Source organism: Benincasa hispida, unplaced genomic scaffold, assembly GCF_009727055.1.
Source record: "Benincasa hispida cultivar B227 unplaced genomic scaffold, ASM972705v1 Contig425, whole genome shotgun sequence".
Classification (NCBI taxonomy): domain Eukaryota; kingdom Viridiplantae; phylum Streptophyta; class Magnoliopsida; order Cucurbitales; family Cucurbitaceae; genus Benincasa; species Benincasa hispida.
In genome coordinates this window covers 30,298-47,696 of record NW_024064845.1, presented here as the reverse complement: position 1 = coordinate 47,696, position 17,399 = coordinate 30,298, and the positions used below count along the sequence as shown (strand labels likewise).

At 31.5% G+C, this 17,399-nt stretch overlaps 1 protein-coding gene across 1 annotated transcript; it reads left to right on the top strand.

Annotated features, from left to right (window-relative positions):
* Positions 1-6,197: 6,197 nt before the first annotated feature.
* On the top strand, positions 6,198-7,240 carry LOC120069486 (transcriptional regulator SUPERMAN-like). Its single transcript, XM_039021260.1, has one exon. The coding sequence runs from the start codon at positions 6,517-6,519 to the stop codon at positions 7,075-7,077; it is 561 nt and encodes a 186-aa protein (XP_038877188.1). The 5' UTR covers positions 6,198-6,516; the 3' UTR covers positions 7,078-7,240.
* Positions 7,241-17,399: the final 10,159 nt, after the last annotated feature.

The window sequence follows — 17,399 nt, the reverse complement described above, 5'->3', positions numbered from 1 at the left end:
TATGATCCTCAAGAAGATAAAATGTTTGTATCGACAAATGCAACCTTCCTGGAGGAAAATTATATAAATAACCATCAACCTCGCAGTAAGCTAGTAATAGAAGAAATGTCTAGAGAAACGACAAACATATCAATAAGAGTTGTTGATCGAGTCGGTTCTTCAACAAGAGTTGTTGATAAAGCAGGTTCGTCAACAAGAGTTTTTGATGAAATTGATACTTCACATCCTTCTCAAAAGTTGAGAATGGCTCGTCGTAGTGGGAGGGTTGTGCAACAGCCTGACCGGTACATGGGTTTAACTGAAACTCAAGTCATCATACCAGATGATAGTTTAGAGGATCCATTGTCTTTTAATCAAGCAATGAATGATGTGAACAAAGACCAATGGATTAGAGCCATGGACCTTGAAATGGAATCTATGTATTTCAATTCTATCTGAGATCTTATAGATCAACCTGAAGGGGTAAAACCCATCGATTGTAAATGGATCTACAAGAGAAAACGAGACCAAGCTGGTAAGGTATAGACCTACAAAACTAGACTTGTGGCAAAAGGGTTTACCCAAAGAGAGGGGTTAGATTTTGAAGAAACCTTCTCTCCAGTTGTCATGATAAAGTCTATTAGGATATTCTTATCCATAGCCACATTTTATGATTATGAAATTTGGTAAATGGATGTCAAGACAGCTTTTTTGAATGGCTATCTTGAAGAGACTATTTATATGTCTCAACCAGAAGGGTTTATACTACAGGGTCAAGAGCACAAAGTTTGCAAGCTTAATCGATCCATTTATGGATTAAAACAAGCTTCTAGATCCTAGAATATGAGATTTGATGCTACGATCAAATCTTTTGGCTTTGAACAAAATGTTGATGAACCCTGTGTATACAAGAAGATCGTCAACAAACCGTCGTTTTTTTGGTGTTGTATGTTGATGATATTCTACTCATTAGGAATGAGGTAGAATATCTAGCTAACGTTAAGAGATGGCTGGCTTCAAAATTCCAAATGAAAGATTTGGGAGAAGCACAGTATGTTCTTGGAATCCAAATAATTCGGAATCGCAAGAACAGAACACTGACATTATCTCAAGCATCTTATATAAACAAGATGTTGTCTAGGTATAAAATGCAAAATTCCAATAAAGGATTTTTACCTTTCAGGCATGGAATTCACTTGTCTAAGGAACAGAGTCCTAAGACACCTCAAGAAGTTGAAGAGATAAATTGAATTCAAAATGCATCTGGAGTTGGGAGTTTGATGTATGCAATGTTGTGTACTCGTCCCAATATATACTATTCCCTAGGAATTGTCAGCAGATTTTAGTCTAATCCTGGTCATGACCATTGGACTATTTTTAAAAATATTCTCAAGTATCTTCAGAGAACGAGAGATTATATGCTCTTGTATGGTCCTAAACATCTGATCCTTACTGGATACACTGATTCTGACTTTCAGACCGGTATTGATTCGAGGAAATAAACTCCAGGGTTAGTATTCACTCTTAACGGAGAAGCAGTGATGTGGAGGAGCATCAAGCAGAGTTGTATTGCAGACTCCTTAATAGAAGCTGAATATGTAGCTGTAAGCGAATTAGTAAAAGAAACATAGTTGATCCATTTATGAAGGCCCTCTCGGCTAAAATGTTCGAGGGTCACCTAATAGAACTAGGTCTATGAGTTTTGTATCACTAAGGCAAGTGGGAGAATTAATGGGTATTGTGATGCCCTAGTTTTTTGTATTTGTACGTTTTATTCTCTTCATGTAAACTCAACATTGTATATATTTGTATAAATTGATCCACTGGAGTTTTAGTTCAAGTAGGAGTATAATTGGGTTTTACGTCCTAAAAACTCGCAGTTTATAAAATAATAAATATTTTCTATTATCAATATACTTGTTATTGATCTCATAAATTGTATGAAAGTCTAAATCCAATAAACTAAGACCCATGATTATTGAATGTGAGCTTGAACTTTATGTGGAGACATAAGAGTGGATCTGGTTCGAGTAAATAGTCAAAATGATCTATAGTACATGAATGAGGCTGGGTACCTTATTCTGGTAACACCATTGGATGCGGCCTACTTTGTAGTTGTTACAAAGAGTTGTAAAGTGTTACATACAATCTGATCCTAATTCGTACATATTATGACATGAGGAGTGGGGGCATCCTATGCAATGAGTTTGCATAAGATCAGGACCAAGAAATAAGTCACTCTTACTTTATAACGTTGTTTACTGTTTAAGACTGACATTTTACCTAGATGACCTAGGTAACTTGATCTTAATCCGGAGCTAACTATGAACTCCTTCTTGGATTACACTACAATAAACTAGGACATCTACAATACCATAGACATTCTCCCACTTGCCCTGGATTACACTACTCGGAGTCCTAGTCCAACTAGGTGGCCCTCGAAAACTTTAGCCAAGAGGGTCTTAGTGAATGGATCAGCAAGGTTTTCTTCAAAGGCTATATTTGTGACGAGCACATCTTCTCTATGTACGATCTCTCGGATAAGATGGTACTTTCTTTCAATGTGTTTTCCACGCTTGTGACTCCTGGGTTCCTTTGAGTTAGCAACTGCACCACTGTTGTCACAATACAGTGTGATAGGCAGGTGCATATTTGGAACGACTTCCAAATCAGCTAAGAATTTGCGTAGCCATACTGCTTCCTTAGCAGCTTTGCATGCAGCCACGTATTTCGCTTCCATGGTGGAGTCAGCAATACAACTTTGCTTGATACTTCTCCAAACCATAGCTCCTCCGTTAGGAGTGAAAATTGATCCTAAGGTAGATTTCCTGGAATCTACGTCAGTCTGAAAATCAGAATCAGTGTATCCTGTAAAGATCAAATCCTTAGGTCCATACACAAGCATATAGTCCATCGTTCTCCTTAGATGCTTGAGGATATTTTTTACAGCGGTCTAATGATCGTGTCAAGGATTGGATTGGAACCTACTAACGATTCCAACTGCAAAATATATGGCGGGGCGTGTACACAACATAGCGTACATCAAACTCCCAACTGTAGATGCATATGAAATTTTGTTCATCTCCTCAACCTCTTGAGGTGTCTTAGGACATTGTTCCTTCGACAAATGAATTCCATGCCTGAAAGGTAATAAGTTTTTCTTGGAATTTTGCATATTATACCTTGACAACATCTTGTCAATATAAGATGCCCAAGATAGTGCCAATGTTCTATTCTTTTGATTTCGAAAAATCTGTATTCCTATAACATACTGAGCATCACCCAAATCTTTCATTTGGAACTGTGTTGCTAACCATCTCTTTACGTCAGCAAGAAAACTTGTCTCATTCCCAATGAGCAAGATATCATCAACATATAGAACTAAGAATACTACAGTTTTGTTGACTATCTTCTTGTATACACAAGGTTCGTCAATGTTCTGTTCAAAGGCATAAGATTTGATCGCAGTATCAAATCTTATATTCCAGGATTTGAACGCTTGTTTCAGTCCATTAGCCAACAACAAATAGATTAGTTTTTGGTTCATTATCTACTTAACTTAGTTTTAAAAAAAGAAAATATGAAAGAAAGAAATGTAACAACTCAAATATTGTGTAGAGATTTACAAATTGAACTCACATTTCTCTAACTCATACTCCGCTTTCTTTTTTGTGCAGAAAGAACAAAGAAATCATCAATTTTAGAGAGCTTCATTGTTACAAGATCATGAGCAACATATATGGAATAAATGCATCTTCTTGTTGTTATCTAAATAGGTTACGCTCCATATCTGGAACAGGAACAACTTGTAGTTATGCCAAACTAGATCATGAGTATTCAAAAAAAAAAAAAAAAAAAAAAGGAACTTCAGATGAAAATCAAATTGTAAAACAAACCTGTAAAAAGGAATATCCCTTGAAACAAAAGCATCTTCTTGTACCGTAGAATGTTCTTCTAACACACCATAATGAGTGCTCAAAAAACAAAAACTTGTATTTGATGTAGCTTATCAGTAAAGAAAATAATTTCTTTAAGCAATGGACATTGATGTAATAAGTAAACATGCTAGTAGAGGAGATGCTCATCTTAGGTGGGTTATGGTGGTTCTTTTCCTCCTAAATCTTTAAATTGATTCCTCAACCGGAAAAAGGTCCAATTGAACTATTTTCTAAGGGCTGCTCGACAATCTCATCATCCTCTAATGGCCACGACAACGAAGGCTCAGCATCAACTTCAGTGGAAGGGCCACTACCGCTGTAGGTTTTCAAATATAATGAACAATCCATCAATGTCTCAAACAATCAACCTTTGAAAACCTAACTCAAGAACAAAAGTAATCCAATGAAATTCAAATCCTGTTTGCAAAATAGATATAAAAACGTGAGCAATTTGGGAAATAGGTTAGGGAAAAAGAAACTACGACATGTTTGAAATGGATTTCACAAACTAGAGCAATTTTGGATGTGAAAAGCATGAAAATAGAAGGAATGAGAGTGAGAGCAAAATGGGAAAATTGAACTGCAAGAAGAATGGAAAATAACATACTTCAATTCTTGCAAATTCATGGGCTGCATTGGTTTCAGTTGGTCCATTCTCTACCAGAAGAAAAAAGCAAATACTTGAAATCAATTATTTGCTTGCCTAAAGACGGCACAAAAAAAATTAGCCATTAGCCAACAACAAATAGATTAGTGAGCTGACCTTGTAAGGAACAACAAACGATTTAGGAATTCGAAACTTAAGACATTTGAATCAAAGTATAGCTACACTAGGAATCTTTGAAAATGTGTTTGTTAAAGCAATATGATTATGAATCAACAATCTCAAATTGTCTCTCAAAATCAATGATGCAGAGAAATAATGGAGTTATTTCAGTTGTTCTTACAGAAGACACACTAGAATTTTGCAAATTGACAATCAAATATCATATTCCAAAAGTTACAATAAAATTCAATTTCCATAATATTCCATGCCTATAAAGCAACAAGCACGCCAATTAAGCAATAAAACAAACTTAGTAGTATGCCTATAATCAAGTTCTAATATAAATTTAACATCAAAGTAACTTTGCAACTAAACAATCTAACTAGATTGTTGTCTGATTACCATCGGATTATTTTCATAGTGATTGTCTATCTAATTACTATTTGATGTTGATTCTAATGATATTAATTACTATTTGATAATGATTGTTATCTTATTATTATCTTATTGATATCTTATATTGGTTGCTAATGACAATGGTTTGCTATATTATTGTCCAAGTATTATATTGAATGTTATGTTATCAGATTACTAATGAAATGAAAAAAGATGTCAAACTCATCACCAGTACAACTTTTCAAATTTTGTAAGAAAGATAATGATATGGAGGGAAACAATATATAAAAGACGAAATTAAAATCAAACAAAAAAATATTTTTGTTTGATATGTGTCAAACACTACAACAAAGTAAAATTTGATTATGTATCAAGCAAGTTGTAAATCATATTAGTCAAAGTATATACAAGTTGGCTAAGACGCTTACAAAAAAAAAAAAAAAATTATGGTAAAATGTCACCTCTACACACCTTTCAATTTTTACACATTATTACTTCTCATACATACTTAAAAAACTCTCTAAAGGTAATTTTTTAAAAAAATTTAACCACGTATAGATTATCAACATAGAAACCAATAGCAAACAAACTTATTTTTTTTATAATACATATAAACCAATAAGAAAATTATTTCAAATGATAAAACTGTTAAAAATATTTATAAGATATAACAAAATTTTAGAACTATCAATGATAGATATTAACAATGTCTATCGGCGTCTATCATTGATAATTCTAAAATTTTATTACATTTTTGTAAATATTTTATTATATAGATGACCGTATAGGTTATCAACATAGCAAACAAACTTATTTTTTCAAAAGAAGAAAAGAAAACAGAAAAGGAGAAGAAACAAACACCAAATGAGAAAGAAAATTCAAAGTTAGAAAGTGTAGTTGGGTCAGCCATCTGATAGCATGAAGAGAAGCAAAGGGTGATTGAAGAATGAACATAATTGTGCAGTCCAACCAACACACACACACACACAACACTGTGAAAGAGTATAGCTGTGAATAATGACACAAAAACCAACAAAAACACAACACCAAAACAGTCTTATATAAATTTAAGAGAAGGTGTAATAAAAGAATATATCATAAACCTACATTCCCATAAATAGCAAACCCCAATTACTTTCTTCCCTAAAATAACATCTCATAACCTAAAACATGAAGGACATTTTCAGGGCTTCCCTTTTCCTCTTCTTCTTGATCCCTTCTCCTCTCTCTCTCTCTCTCTTTTTTACACCCTTAAAACTTTATTTCCCACAACTTCACTTCTGATCTCTTTTCCAGTTAAAAATAATAATAATAATTAAATCTATTTCTTCACCTCACTCTTCAAGTACTCCCTTTTTACTATCACTTTGAATCTTTCTTCTTCTTTTTTCATTTTTTTTTTTTTTACTTGTCTCTCCATCTGAAGCATCATCATCCATGGAGAGGAACTGTTTACGCACCGTGTATCGTACAAGTTTAACAACAATGAACACGACGATTGGTGGAGGAGCCAACCCCGCCAACGCAGCCGTGAAAAGCCAGAGGAACAAGCTGTGCCGAGCAGCGGAGGAGGATTTCATAAATGGGATTTCATGGCCTCCAAGAAGTTACGCATGCAACTTCTGCAAGAGGGAATTTAGATCAGCTCAAGCTCTTGGTGGTCATATGAATGTTCATAGGAGAGATAGAGCCTTGCTTTATTCTCCTCCAGCTGATGGTCAGTTCACAAATCTCAACCTTAACCTTCACCATAACCCTAACCCTAATATCCCATCTCACGACGATGTCGCATTCGTCGGTCAAAAAGCTTCGGATTTGAAGTCGCCATCTACGACGCGGGAGATTGCGAAGCGTAATATATTTGAGACAGCTCATTGGAAGAAGGGTGAGAAATTTAATATTGGGTTGGACATTGAAATCAGTACTACTTCCACCAATGTACTTACCGACTCCAATAAGGACATTGATTTGGAGCTTCGATTAGGCTACTCAACTTAGAGATCAAGTTGTGGGATTTTCAGTGATGATATTTGATCTTGTAACATGTTCTTCAAATTTTCTCGTATGTTTTCTTTTTTGTTGTTAAAATTTGAATATTATTCACCATCTGTTGTTATTTTTTTGCATTGTCCTCAACCATGACATTATTATTGTTTCCATCTTTCACTTTTTGTACGTTTTCATTGGTAATTTCATCTTTTTCTGTATGATTTGAAGGATTTGATCTTTTCTGATCAAACTTCTGTGTTAGCTTCTTGATTTAGTTCCAAGAGAGTGAGAAGGAATGTGATTAAATTCCCACTTGAAATGCTTTGAATCACACTTATAACGACCAAGCATGAGGTCTTGTTGCATTATCTAAATTATTTGATATTTCTTTTTAATAATAAAAGCGGTCTCTCCCTTTGTTCATAGAGGTAGCTCACCTATTGTTAGTGAACAACGTAAATTTGTACCAATTTTTACTGTTTACGTTTTTTTAGTTTCTTTGCTTGTCGATTTCGTTTCTATAATAACAATATATTTAATGTGTAATGTGTAATTTCATTCTTCCCTTTCCTCTCTTTTATCATTCTTTTTAATGTGATTCCTTATCGTTCCATACCAATTTTTTTAACAATATACACGAGAAGCAAGAAGGGTTAATAGAAGCACCGAAATATCTCAATTAAATTGACACATCTATAGTACACTCATCATGCTCCATAACCAAAATTATTGATGACCTTGAACAGGGCACATACCAATCATTCACAACGCTTAATATTATCTAGATATCTTTTGAAGATTTTAAGTATAGTTAATAGGGATTTAGGAGAGATATATCTTCATTGGTATGAAGTTTATTTTGAGTAAAGTAAAAAACCAAATGATGAGGTCGGGTTATGACAACCAAGATATGGATAATACCATCATATCATTTTGGAGATATGTGGAGGGTCGTTGTTGACCAAACTAAAATAACGAGAATGGTTTGATATGAAGTTAAAATGATACATACATAAGGATGGGATGTGAGGGGAGTGGAATAAAAAAAAAGATTGATTGATGTGTGAGATTGCATGGAAGTGAAGTTAGTAAAGATGTTAAGAAAAAGAATGATAATTGGGGTTTTGAAGGGTTTGATTTCATTGGATGCTTTTTTTCCAAAAGAATGAGAGAAAGAGGGTATTGTAGAAGTTGAGGAAGGAGGTTTTATGTGTATTGGTTTTGCATGTTCCCGACAATGTCTGGGCGTCAAATGCTATGATGGGTTTTCCTTATTTGGATCGAAATGCTTTGGTCTGTCCAAAGTATTTCAGACTAACTGTGACGCCCTCTTTCAATTTTACTTCCCTTTTTCTTACCCACACACTCCATTTCTCTATTCTATCTCTCTTACACACATTACCAATCAAATTACTATAACTCTTCACACCCATCTTCTTGAGACATCATTACCTATTACTCTACTTTCTTTCTTAATAATCACATTCATATACTTACTAATCAGCTTTTGATTACCCTTTTTTACTTGGGTTTTATCCATTTGATTATCTTATGTCTTATCCACGATATTAATTTAAGTTTTTGGTTAAATTATCATTGACTTCTCCAACATTTTATATCTATTATATATATTTTTAACAATATCTAAATGGGAGAATCGAACCACTGACTTAGGAATTGATAATATAAGCATTATGTCAGTTGAGCTATGCTCATTTTAGTTTATATCCTAATATATATATCATTTTATTTATAATTTTTTTGAATATGTCAAGAACTACAGTGGTATAAAATTGAATGTTTGGAACCAATTAGAAATCTTGTTTTAGCTCAACCAAATAGACACAAGTTTGATTATAGACTTTTTAAAATTTAGATATAAAATAGACGTGAATGACAAAAATATTCCTAGACTAAAACTTGTAATTTAACATAACTTTGAATATGTCAATGCAAAACTTGTAATTTAACATAACTTTGAATATGTCAATGCACGTTCTTCTTACCACCTTCATAACTATAACAAATATATGAAGAATATTCAAAAGCTACTATTTTAGTTACATGCATTTTCACATTGCATTTAAGATGAGCAATTTTTCCTTCATTAAGTTGACAAAATATTTCAGTTGATATGTTCTCGTCTACCTCTTGAATCTTTTTTCTCTAGTATCTTTTCTTAAAAGAAAAGACTAAATATTTACAGAGAGTAAACGGAAAAAAAAAATGAAAGATTGTGCGATGAATTATTGGATGCAGAAGACCGCTCATTGGAATAATAAAGTTCCCAAATCAAAAGGGATTTCGGGTTTTTGCCATTAATTGCAATTTCACTCTCTCACACACTTGACTTAACATTAGGGTTAAGGATTTCAAATCAAATACAAGACTTTGACTTTGTTAATTAATCTTTCCATTTATTACCTTATCTTATTTACGTTTCTAGACCAAAATTTTGAAACAAAATTCAAAATTTTCATTTTTTGTTTTAAAAAATAAGTGGATAATTGAAATATCAATTGTATTTATAGAATCCAAAATACTCTCCGGACAAATAATCAATAAATGGACTTGATTTGATATACTTATAAACGTTCAAGATTGAAATTGATATAAATTGATTTTTTTTTTTTTTTTTTTTTTGAATGACATTGGAAGTATGTGGAAGATGATGAATAAAACTATTCACTTGAAAAGGCAAAAAGGGCAATAAATGAAGTTGTTAGTTTGTGTATTGGGTTTGATCTTCCTCTCCCATTTATAAAGTGAATGAAGTAAATGCATCAGAACTGGGAATAGAAACCACCTTCTGCCATCTCTTTCACTCTCTGCTTCCACAAATTATTCTCCTTCATTTACGTCATCATCAATTCAAATCTCATAATAAATATACTTCATATACTTTTTTTTTTATTTTTCTTTTCATTCAAATACCTTGTTTTTAATAATCATATATTATGACTATCAATACTCAGGGTTGCTTTCTTTTTAATCTAATTCTTTTATGTCATGTCAAAGTGGTGTAATAATAATTTCCATCCTCGATCCATCAATGCCTCTATCATTTATATGTAACCAATGGAAAACCATATATGCTTCAGAATTCAAATTTTTATATACGCCAAATAATAACTTACTAAGCCCAAACAAAATATGCATAATGATACATGTTATGAAATCCAACATCAAACATAATAAGAAAACGTAAATAGTAAATAAATCGATATTTGATAGATTTACGTTGTTTATTAACAATGTGTTAATTACATTCACGAGTAGAGGAAGAGATTAGATTTTATTAGGGAGAAATATCAGATAATACAGATTTAGAAGTACTAGTAGAGTTAAAAAGTTTATATATAACACATTCCTATAAATCCTAGGACCAAAATTGTAATTAACTTAAATTAATATGAATACAAATTAGATTTGAGGGAGCATTGGTAGGTGAGATCTCTTGCTCGGTTATTTAGAACGCCAGATAACAAATTCAAAATATTCCAACAATAAAAATACTAGATTTTTTTTAATTTAACAATGGTAAGTGAGGATTAAACTATGGACTCTTAATATGATAAATGAATCTCTTATTGTCTTATCCAATGTGTAATTAACGAGTTACAAAAGACAAAATCATACGAAACTAATTATTCCAAATTAGACCCAATGGTTGTATCCTTGGTGAGATAAGGAAAAAGGTTTGTTGTTATCATAAGTGATGGAGTTATGCAATATGGATAAACTTCTTTAAATATCAAACAAAATGGTAGAGAGAGCCTAAAACACTCAATTTTGTGGATGAATTTCCAAGGGGGAAAAACAATATGCTTTTGATAGCTCTTTTAATTAAATAAGCAACAAACTTTAATGGAATTTAGAAAATGAAAGGTGTGAATCTTTGTTGGATTAGAGAGTTATTAAGATCATGACAAAAGATAATGGTCAATTAATATCAATTATCCCACTATTATAAATGATTTATGATTTAACTACAACCAATGCACAATAATAGATTCATGAAGAGTTGACTTTTGATGCTCTTGATGTGGCTTAGATGAATGCATAACTATCAAAGAAAAAAAGAATTTAACTTTTTAATTCTAGGGATTGTTACTAATATTATCTATATATGATAGCACTAAATTAAGTAACCTATAACAAGTGTATAAGAACCAATCTTTGTATAAAAAATTTTTAAAGAGAATTAAAAGTGTTTCTTAAAAAGTAATTAATTCTATTTAAAGCTTTGAAGGTATATAGTAGAGATAGAGATGTTATAAAACCAATATATGAAAGGAAATATAGGAGGATAAATATATTTATGGGGCATGCCCAATTAAAATGTTTATTAAAAAAAATAGGAAAATAAAAAGATAATCACTTTAAATAGTAAAAATTGTTGAAAGTATTTTCAAGTGTAGCAAAATATCACTGTGTATCAATGATGGATCGCAATATATTACAATAGACATTTATCACTGACACTGATGAATATCGATAGACCGCGATAGATGTCTATCGTCATCTATCACGAATGGATAGTGACATTTTGTTATATTTAAAAATAAGTTAGTTCATTTTTTTTATAATAAAAAATCAAATGGGAGAATGGGTGAAAAGATGAGACTAGGTGGAGGAATGGACAAAGGGGAAGGAAAGGTGAGGGAGAGTCCAATAAAATATGTATTTTGGTGAAAGTCAGCAGTGGAAGAGATGTATAAAGAGAACACATCACCTTCATTTCTTTTAGCTAGCCCCTCTCCTAATGCCTACTTTTCGTTCTCTATTTTTTAATAACTCTATTTATGGTTTATTACAATTTTTTTAATTTTTTATTAACTATTAGATTTTTTGCTATAGGTTTTTTTAAATATATATACATAGTATATTTTTTATTTTGAAATTATTATTATTATTATTTTCTAACCAATTGTGATTAAGAAAAATTAATTTTGAAGGACCCAGATTTAATATTCGTTAAAAATGTGATATTGATTTATTGACTCTTTGGGTTTTTAGGAGTTGTCTCTATTTTTGTCTCTGATAAATCTTGTCTCAAAGAATGTTCTTCTAGATGTCAAATCTGCATAATATTTCATTTTATTTGGGATGTTTTCCTTTTTGGTGAGCTAACAATTTTATGTATGGATATTTTCCATCATTCCATTGTGCTATTTAATTTCAAGAAGTTCTCATACTAGGGTTGCTACATCAATTATTTATGAGATCATTGTGTGAGCTTTACAGAATTCTTACAACATTACATTGTTTTCAAGTAGAAGTTCTTTGAGCTATTTGTGGCGGCATGTTCTTCATTTATTTTTACCTCAATTCACGAAGGTTGATTGGTTTTAGAGAGAGCCTAAGACTTTATTCATCAAGAAAGATTTCTCAAGCCTAGGAGTCTAAGGTGTTTTTCATCGAGAAGGGAGTTTTTAAGACTTAAGGGAGCCTAAATTCTCATGCAAAGGGAGTTCACAAGTAGGATGAATGATATCATTAAGTGAGAGGGAGTCTCACACACTTAGGGAGAGCCTAAGTTCGAGAGAGGAGTCTCACATCTAGGGGAAACCTAGGTGATTAGCTAAGTCGGGTTGTACAGGTGTCATTGTAATCATTGTTACTTACAAATAAGTACAACGTTGTAACTGTTTGACTTATTATATATATTAGTGGAATATCTTTACGAACACACTGCCTCCCGGACGTAGGTGGTTTATTCCCAAACTAGGTTACCAATTTCGGTGTGTTTATTTTTTATTTACTCACTATTGTTTTGCTGTTGTTTTTTAAATTGATAAAACGTAGTGTGAGACAAGTATGAGTAACCACTTTCCAAAATTTTAGTATTCACTGAAACTTTAGAAATTAAGATAAACTTCAAGTCTTAAAGTCTTGGAACTAAAATTAAATAAATCCAAAAGTTGTTTATGTTGAGTGTGAACACAATCAACTTGTAAGTAAAGAAAATGACAATTTTGTACATTGGCAGAAGCCATCAAATTTGGGAGTCAAATATGGTATTAACAAATATGAATATATACCTATGATTGAAAGACTAAGGTACAGAAAAGGGGCAAAAAACTCTTGGATTTTGACATTTTATCTAAAGATCCGATTTTTTTAAAAATCCTGAATATTATTCTTGATATTTCATGAATATTTTTAAACTACTATTAGATAAGAAATCTGTTCTACTGTTGGATAGAAATTAAGACTAGGGCCAACGTGGAGTAGTATAGTAGTATTTGAGTTTCAATTTTCATTCCAAATCAGTGACCACCATCATACTTTTTCAAGTCCCGAATTATTTCCAAAATTTCTACTCAAATAGTAATTTTGAAACATATATAAAATATTAGGAGTAATATTACAACTTTTAAAAGAATATAGAGTATGTTTAAACAAGAGACAAAGTTTGACTACAAGTAAAGGCAGAAAATGGATTCATAAACGTTTTGACTTTTAAAAAAATGTTACTCGTTACTTATTTTTAAAGTTTAATTTTTTATAATGTATGAGATGAGAGAATCAAACCTGACTTCGAAATTGATAATACAAGTACTATGATAGCTGAGTTATACTCATTTTGACACTAGCGATATTTAAATGGGCATAAAAGTCATAACACTAATTAGAATTGGAAAAAAGAAAGGAAAGAAAAAAGGAAAACAAATAACCCCCACCATGGAGTGCTCTACTTCTGTACAGACCGGTTAATGGGTCAGCATAGAATCCGTTTGATTAAGCCCAATGAATTGAATCTGTTTTGGGCCATACATTTTCTTGTCCAGTGGGCCACATCTTTTTCTTTCAAACATAACCCACTATTTCTCTCTCTTTTTTCTTTTTTCTTTTTCTGCAAAATAAAATTGGAAACCTTCTCAACAGCAACTTTACTTCTAATTTATGATTTGAACAACTATATTCATTTACCAGTAAATTTATTCACACACTTGAAGAAGGGAAAAAAAAAAAAAAAAAGAAGAGAGACAAGAATCAAGAAAGAAAAATAGTATCCAAGTCTAAAATGGGGTGATTCGAGCATAGGTGGTGAGAGTATGGACAACATTTATTAAAGACTCTCATTTTTATATCAGTAATGTTCCAAGAGAAGTTTCAAAAGCAACAAAGGGTTAATCTCAATCCACACTTGTTGAACTCCTACCTCGTTAGTAAAGATAGTAATTGAAATATGTATTTAACTGAAAAAAAGATTGGTCATTGCAAAGATAAATAAAATTGATTATGTCTATTGTGGTGTATATACAATGATCTCTACGGCCTCTATTTATAGGAATGTAAAAATAATGGTTACAAGACCAAATATAAAGAGGGGACAAGAAAGTTAAAAAGATTAATGGAGAGGTGGTTGGAGGGTAGCACCTTCATCAATAAGTCTTTCAAGTCATCCTTTGAAGAAATTTGTTGAATAGTGATGTTGTCATTTGATGTTTTATTGTCTTCATATAAGAATACTATTTGCTAGCCTCATTAATCATCAGCATTTCAGCATGAATTAAAGTAGAAGGTATTATAATCTGCTTTATAGATTACGATAATATAAAAATTCTTCTCCACGTACTAAGTAACATGTTTAAGATCTAGTTCTTATGTGTTAGATAAGTAACTTGCATATTCATAATCAACTAGATCACAATTAGAATTATGAGAATAAAATAAGTACATGTAAACTAATTCTCAAATAAAAACATAGCATATGTTTAACTTTACTCCAATATCTTTCTTTGGAGAAACATTATGTTTATGTAACAAAATTACTAAAATACTACAATAGGTAGTGTACAAACTAGTAAATATACAAGTGCACTTATTTCTTAAAATTATGGTTCTTCAGGACCTAAAGTTCTTCATTATCTTTCTGATATCAGACAATATAATAAAACTTACCATCTCAATTTCTTTCTTAAGAAACTCTATTGCCTTTGAAATCTCTCAGGAGTTGCTGCTCAAATCATCAATATATATATATGATCTTTTATGTATAAATTGATGCAATTTCATTTGCATAATGATTTATTTGCAAGCTAAGACAAAACTTACCATCTCAATTTCTTTCTTAAGAAACTCTATTGCCTTTGAAATCTCTCAGGAGTTGCTGCTCAAATCATCAATATATATATATGATCTTTTATGTATAAATTGATGCAATTTCATTTGCATAATGATTTATTTGCAAGCTAAGACAAAACTTACCATCTCAATTTCTTTCTTAAGAAACTCTATTGCCTTTGAAATCTCTTAGGAGTTGCTACTCAAATCATCAACATAAACTATCATCAAATATTTAATAAGATGATTACTTTACATTCATATGAATGTTTTATAAAAATCTCTATGATATATATCTATATATATCACTCTCTAATATTTTACTTATATAATTTTGGTACCTTTAATCCTTCTGGTATATATTATTAAGGAATTCATATAAATGTACAATAACTACATCCATAAAATGCATGTTAAGCTTTTCGTGCATAGTTAGATAAATTAAATATCTCATGGTATTGTATCCACCATAGTGTTGAGAATGTCCTAAAACTCGCACTTCGTAAATATTAGAAACATATTCTATTTATCAATAAAAGTATTATTGAGCTTTTTCATTCAATAAAATATTATTGATATTGCATTCTATTATAAAAATCAAATAAACAAATCTATGGCTATAATATGAATACTTTAACTTTATGTGGAGACATAAAGTGGATCAAGTTTTAGTATATAGTCAAAATGGTCTATAAGTATATAGATGGGATTTGGTACCTCATTCTGGTAACACTATTAGATGCGGCCCACTTTGTATACTGATACAAATGATGTGATCTCAAAATCATTCATGTGGAGACATGCGAGTGAAGGCATTCTATGCAAAGGATGTTTACATAAGATCGGACCTCAAAATAGTCACTTTTCCATATAACGACCATTTACTGTTAAAACTAACTATTTCAAATTCGATAACCTAAGGTAACTCGATCTTAATCCTGAGCTAACTATGAACTCCTATTTATTTAGGATTATCCTTTGATCTGCCTATGTGAGAGTAGTCCAACAACACTGCTCAATAATCCTCCCATTTTGGGGATACGACCGGATAGATAGCTGAAAACATAGTCCTGCAAAATGGAATTCACTCCTACCCAATTTAGGGTTAGCATATAGGTTGATCTCTTAAGTACTGTTCCTGAACTTGAACAATGGGGCCTCGCCCTCTCATGATTGAGAGGGTCATGGTTATTAGTTGGACTATAAACCAATTGTTCAATAGAGGTTCAGTGAGAGCTTAAGGAGCAAGATGTGTTTACAGGGCTAAAACGGTATTTTTGACCTAGCTGTAAATACGAACAACTTATCAAGGATCGACTTACTGTTTATGGTTAAAGTCGACAGAAATATATCTACAGTAAGGAGAGTGCAACTATCGAGCTATAGTGGTGTGTCTCGGTAGTTAACGAATATTGATTAATTCAGGTTTAACGAGTTTAGCCAATTAATCTCAAATCGTTGGACCTCATGATCTGTAGGTCCATAAAGTTCCTCTACTAGCTCGTAAAATTACTCCTTGGATTAGTGAATTGAGCATATTTGAAATGTTCAAAATCGAAATTCGGGTTTTGAATTTGAAGAGTTCAAATTCAATTTAGGGTTTTGGTTAATTATATTTGATATAATTAAACGTTTAATTTATCGAAATTAAACATATTTAGAGAATTTAAAATATTTAAATATTGATTACATGAATATGATTCATATTTTGCGTAGGTGTTTTATTAATTTATTATTTGATATTAAAATAATATTTAATTAATTAAATTTGTTTAATTAATTAAAATAAATTAATAAATCATTTTTGGATTTGGAATTCATTTTTTGAATTCTGTTCTTTTGGTTTTATTTAAATTTAACTTTAAAAGTAAAATTAAATAGATAAAATCCAAGAATTAAAATGATTTTTAATTTTGAGTGGAAATGTCCAATTTTGTGGTTTTGAGTGGAATTATCCATAAATTAACACCTAAGTCCACTTTGTTAATGGTTATGAAGTGTCATCAAGCTGATTAACAAAGTGCTTGCATGAATTAGTCCTTTAAAAACTTCATTTTTTTCAAATTTTAAACTGCTTCATGCATTTGGAATTTCATAATTCTGCACTCTCTCAAGCCCTCTTCACTCCCTTCACCTAGTTGAGCTAATTCAGAGATTCCACCTCTCAATCCAAGTTAGATAGTAGAGAAGGTCATTGTTGTGGTCTTCTGTCACTTTGGAGACCCAATTCATGGAGATAAGCAAGATTTGAAGAGTTT

Bases quoted from the DNA above. Each gene is read 5' to 3' on its own strand.
- LOC120069486 (XM_039021260.1), top strand. From the start codon at position 6,517: ATGGAGAGGAACTGTTTACGCACCGTGTATCGTACAAGTTTAACAACA.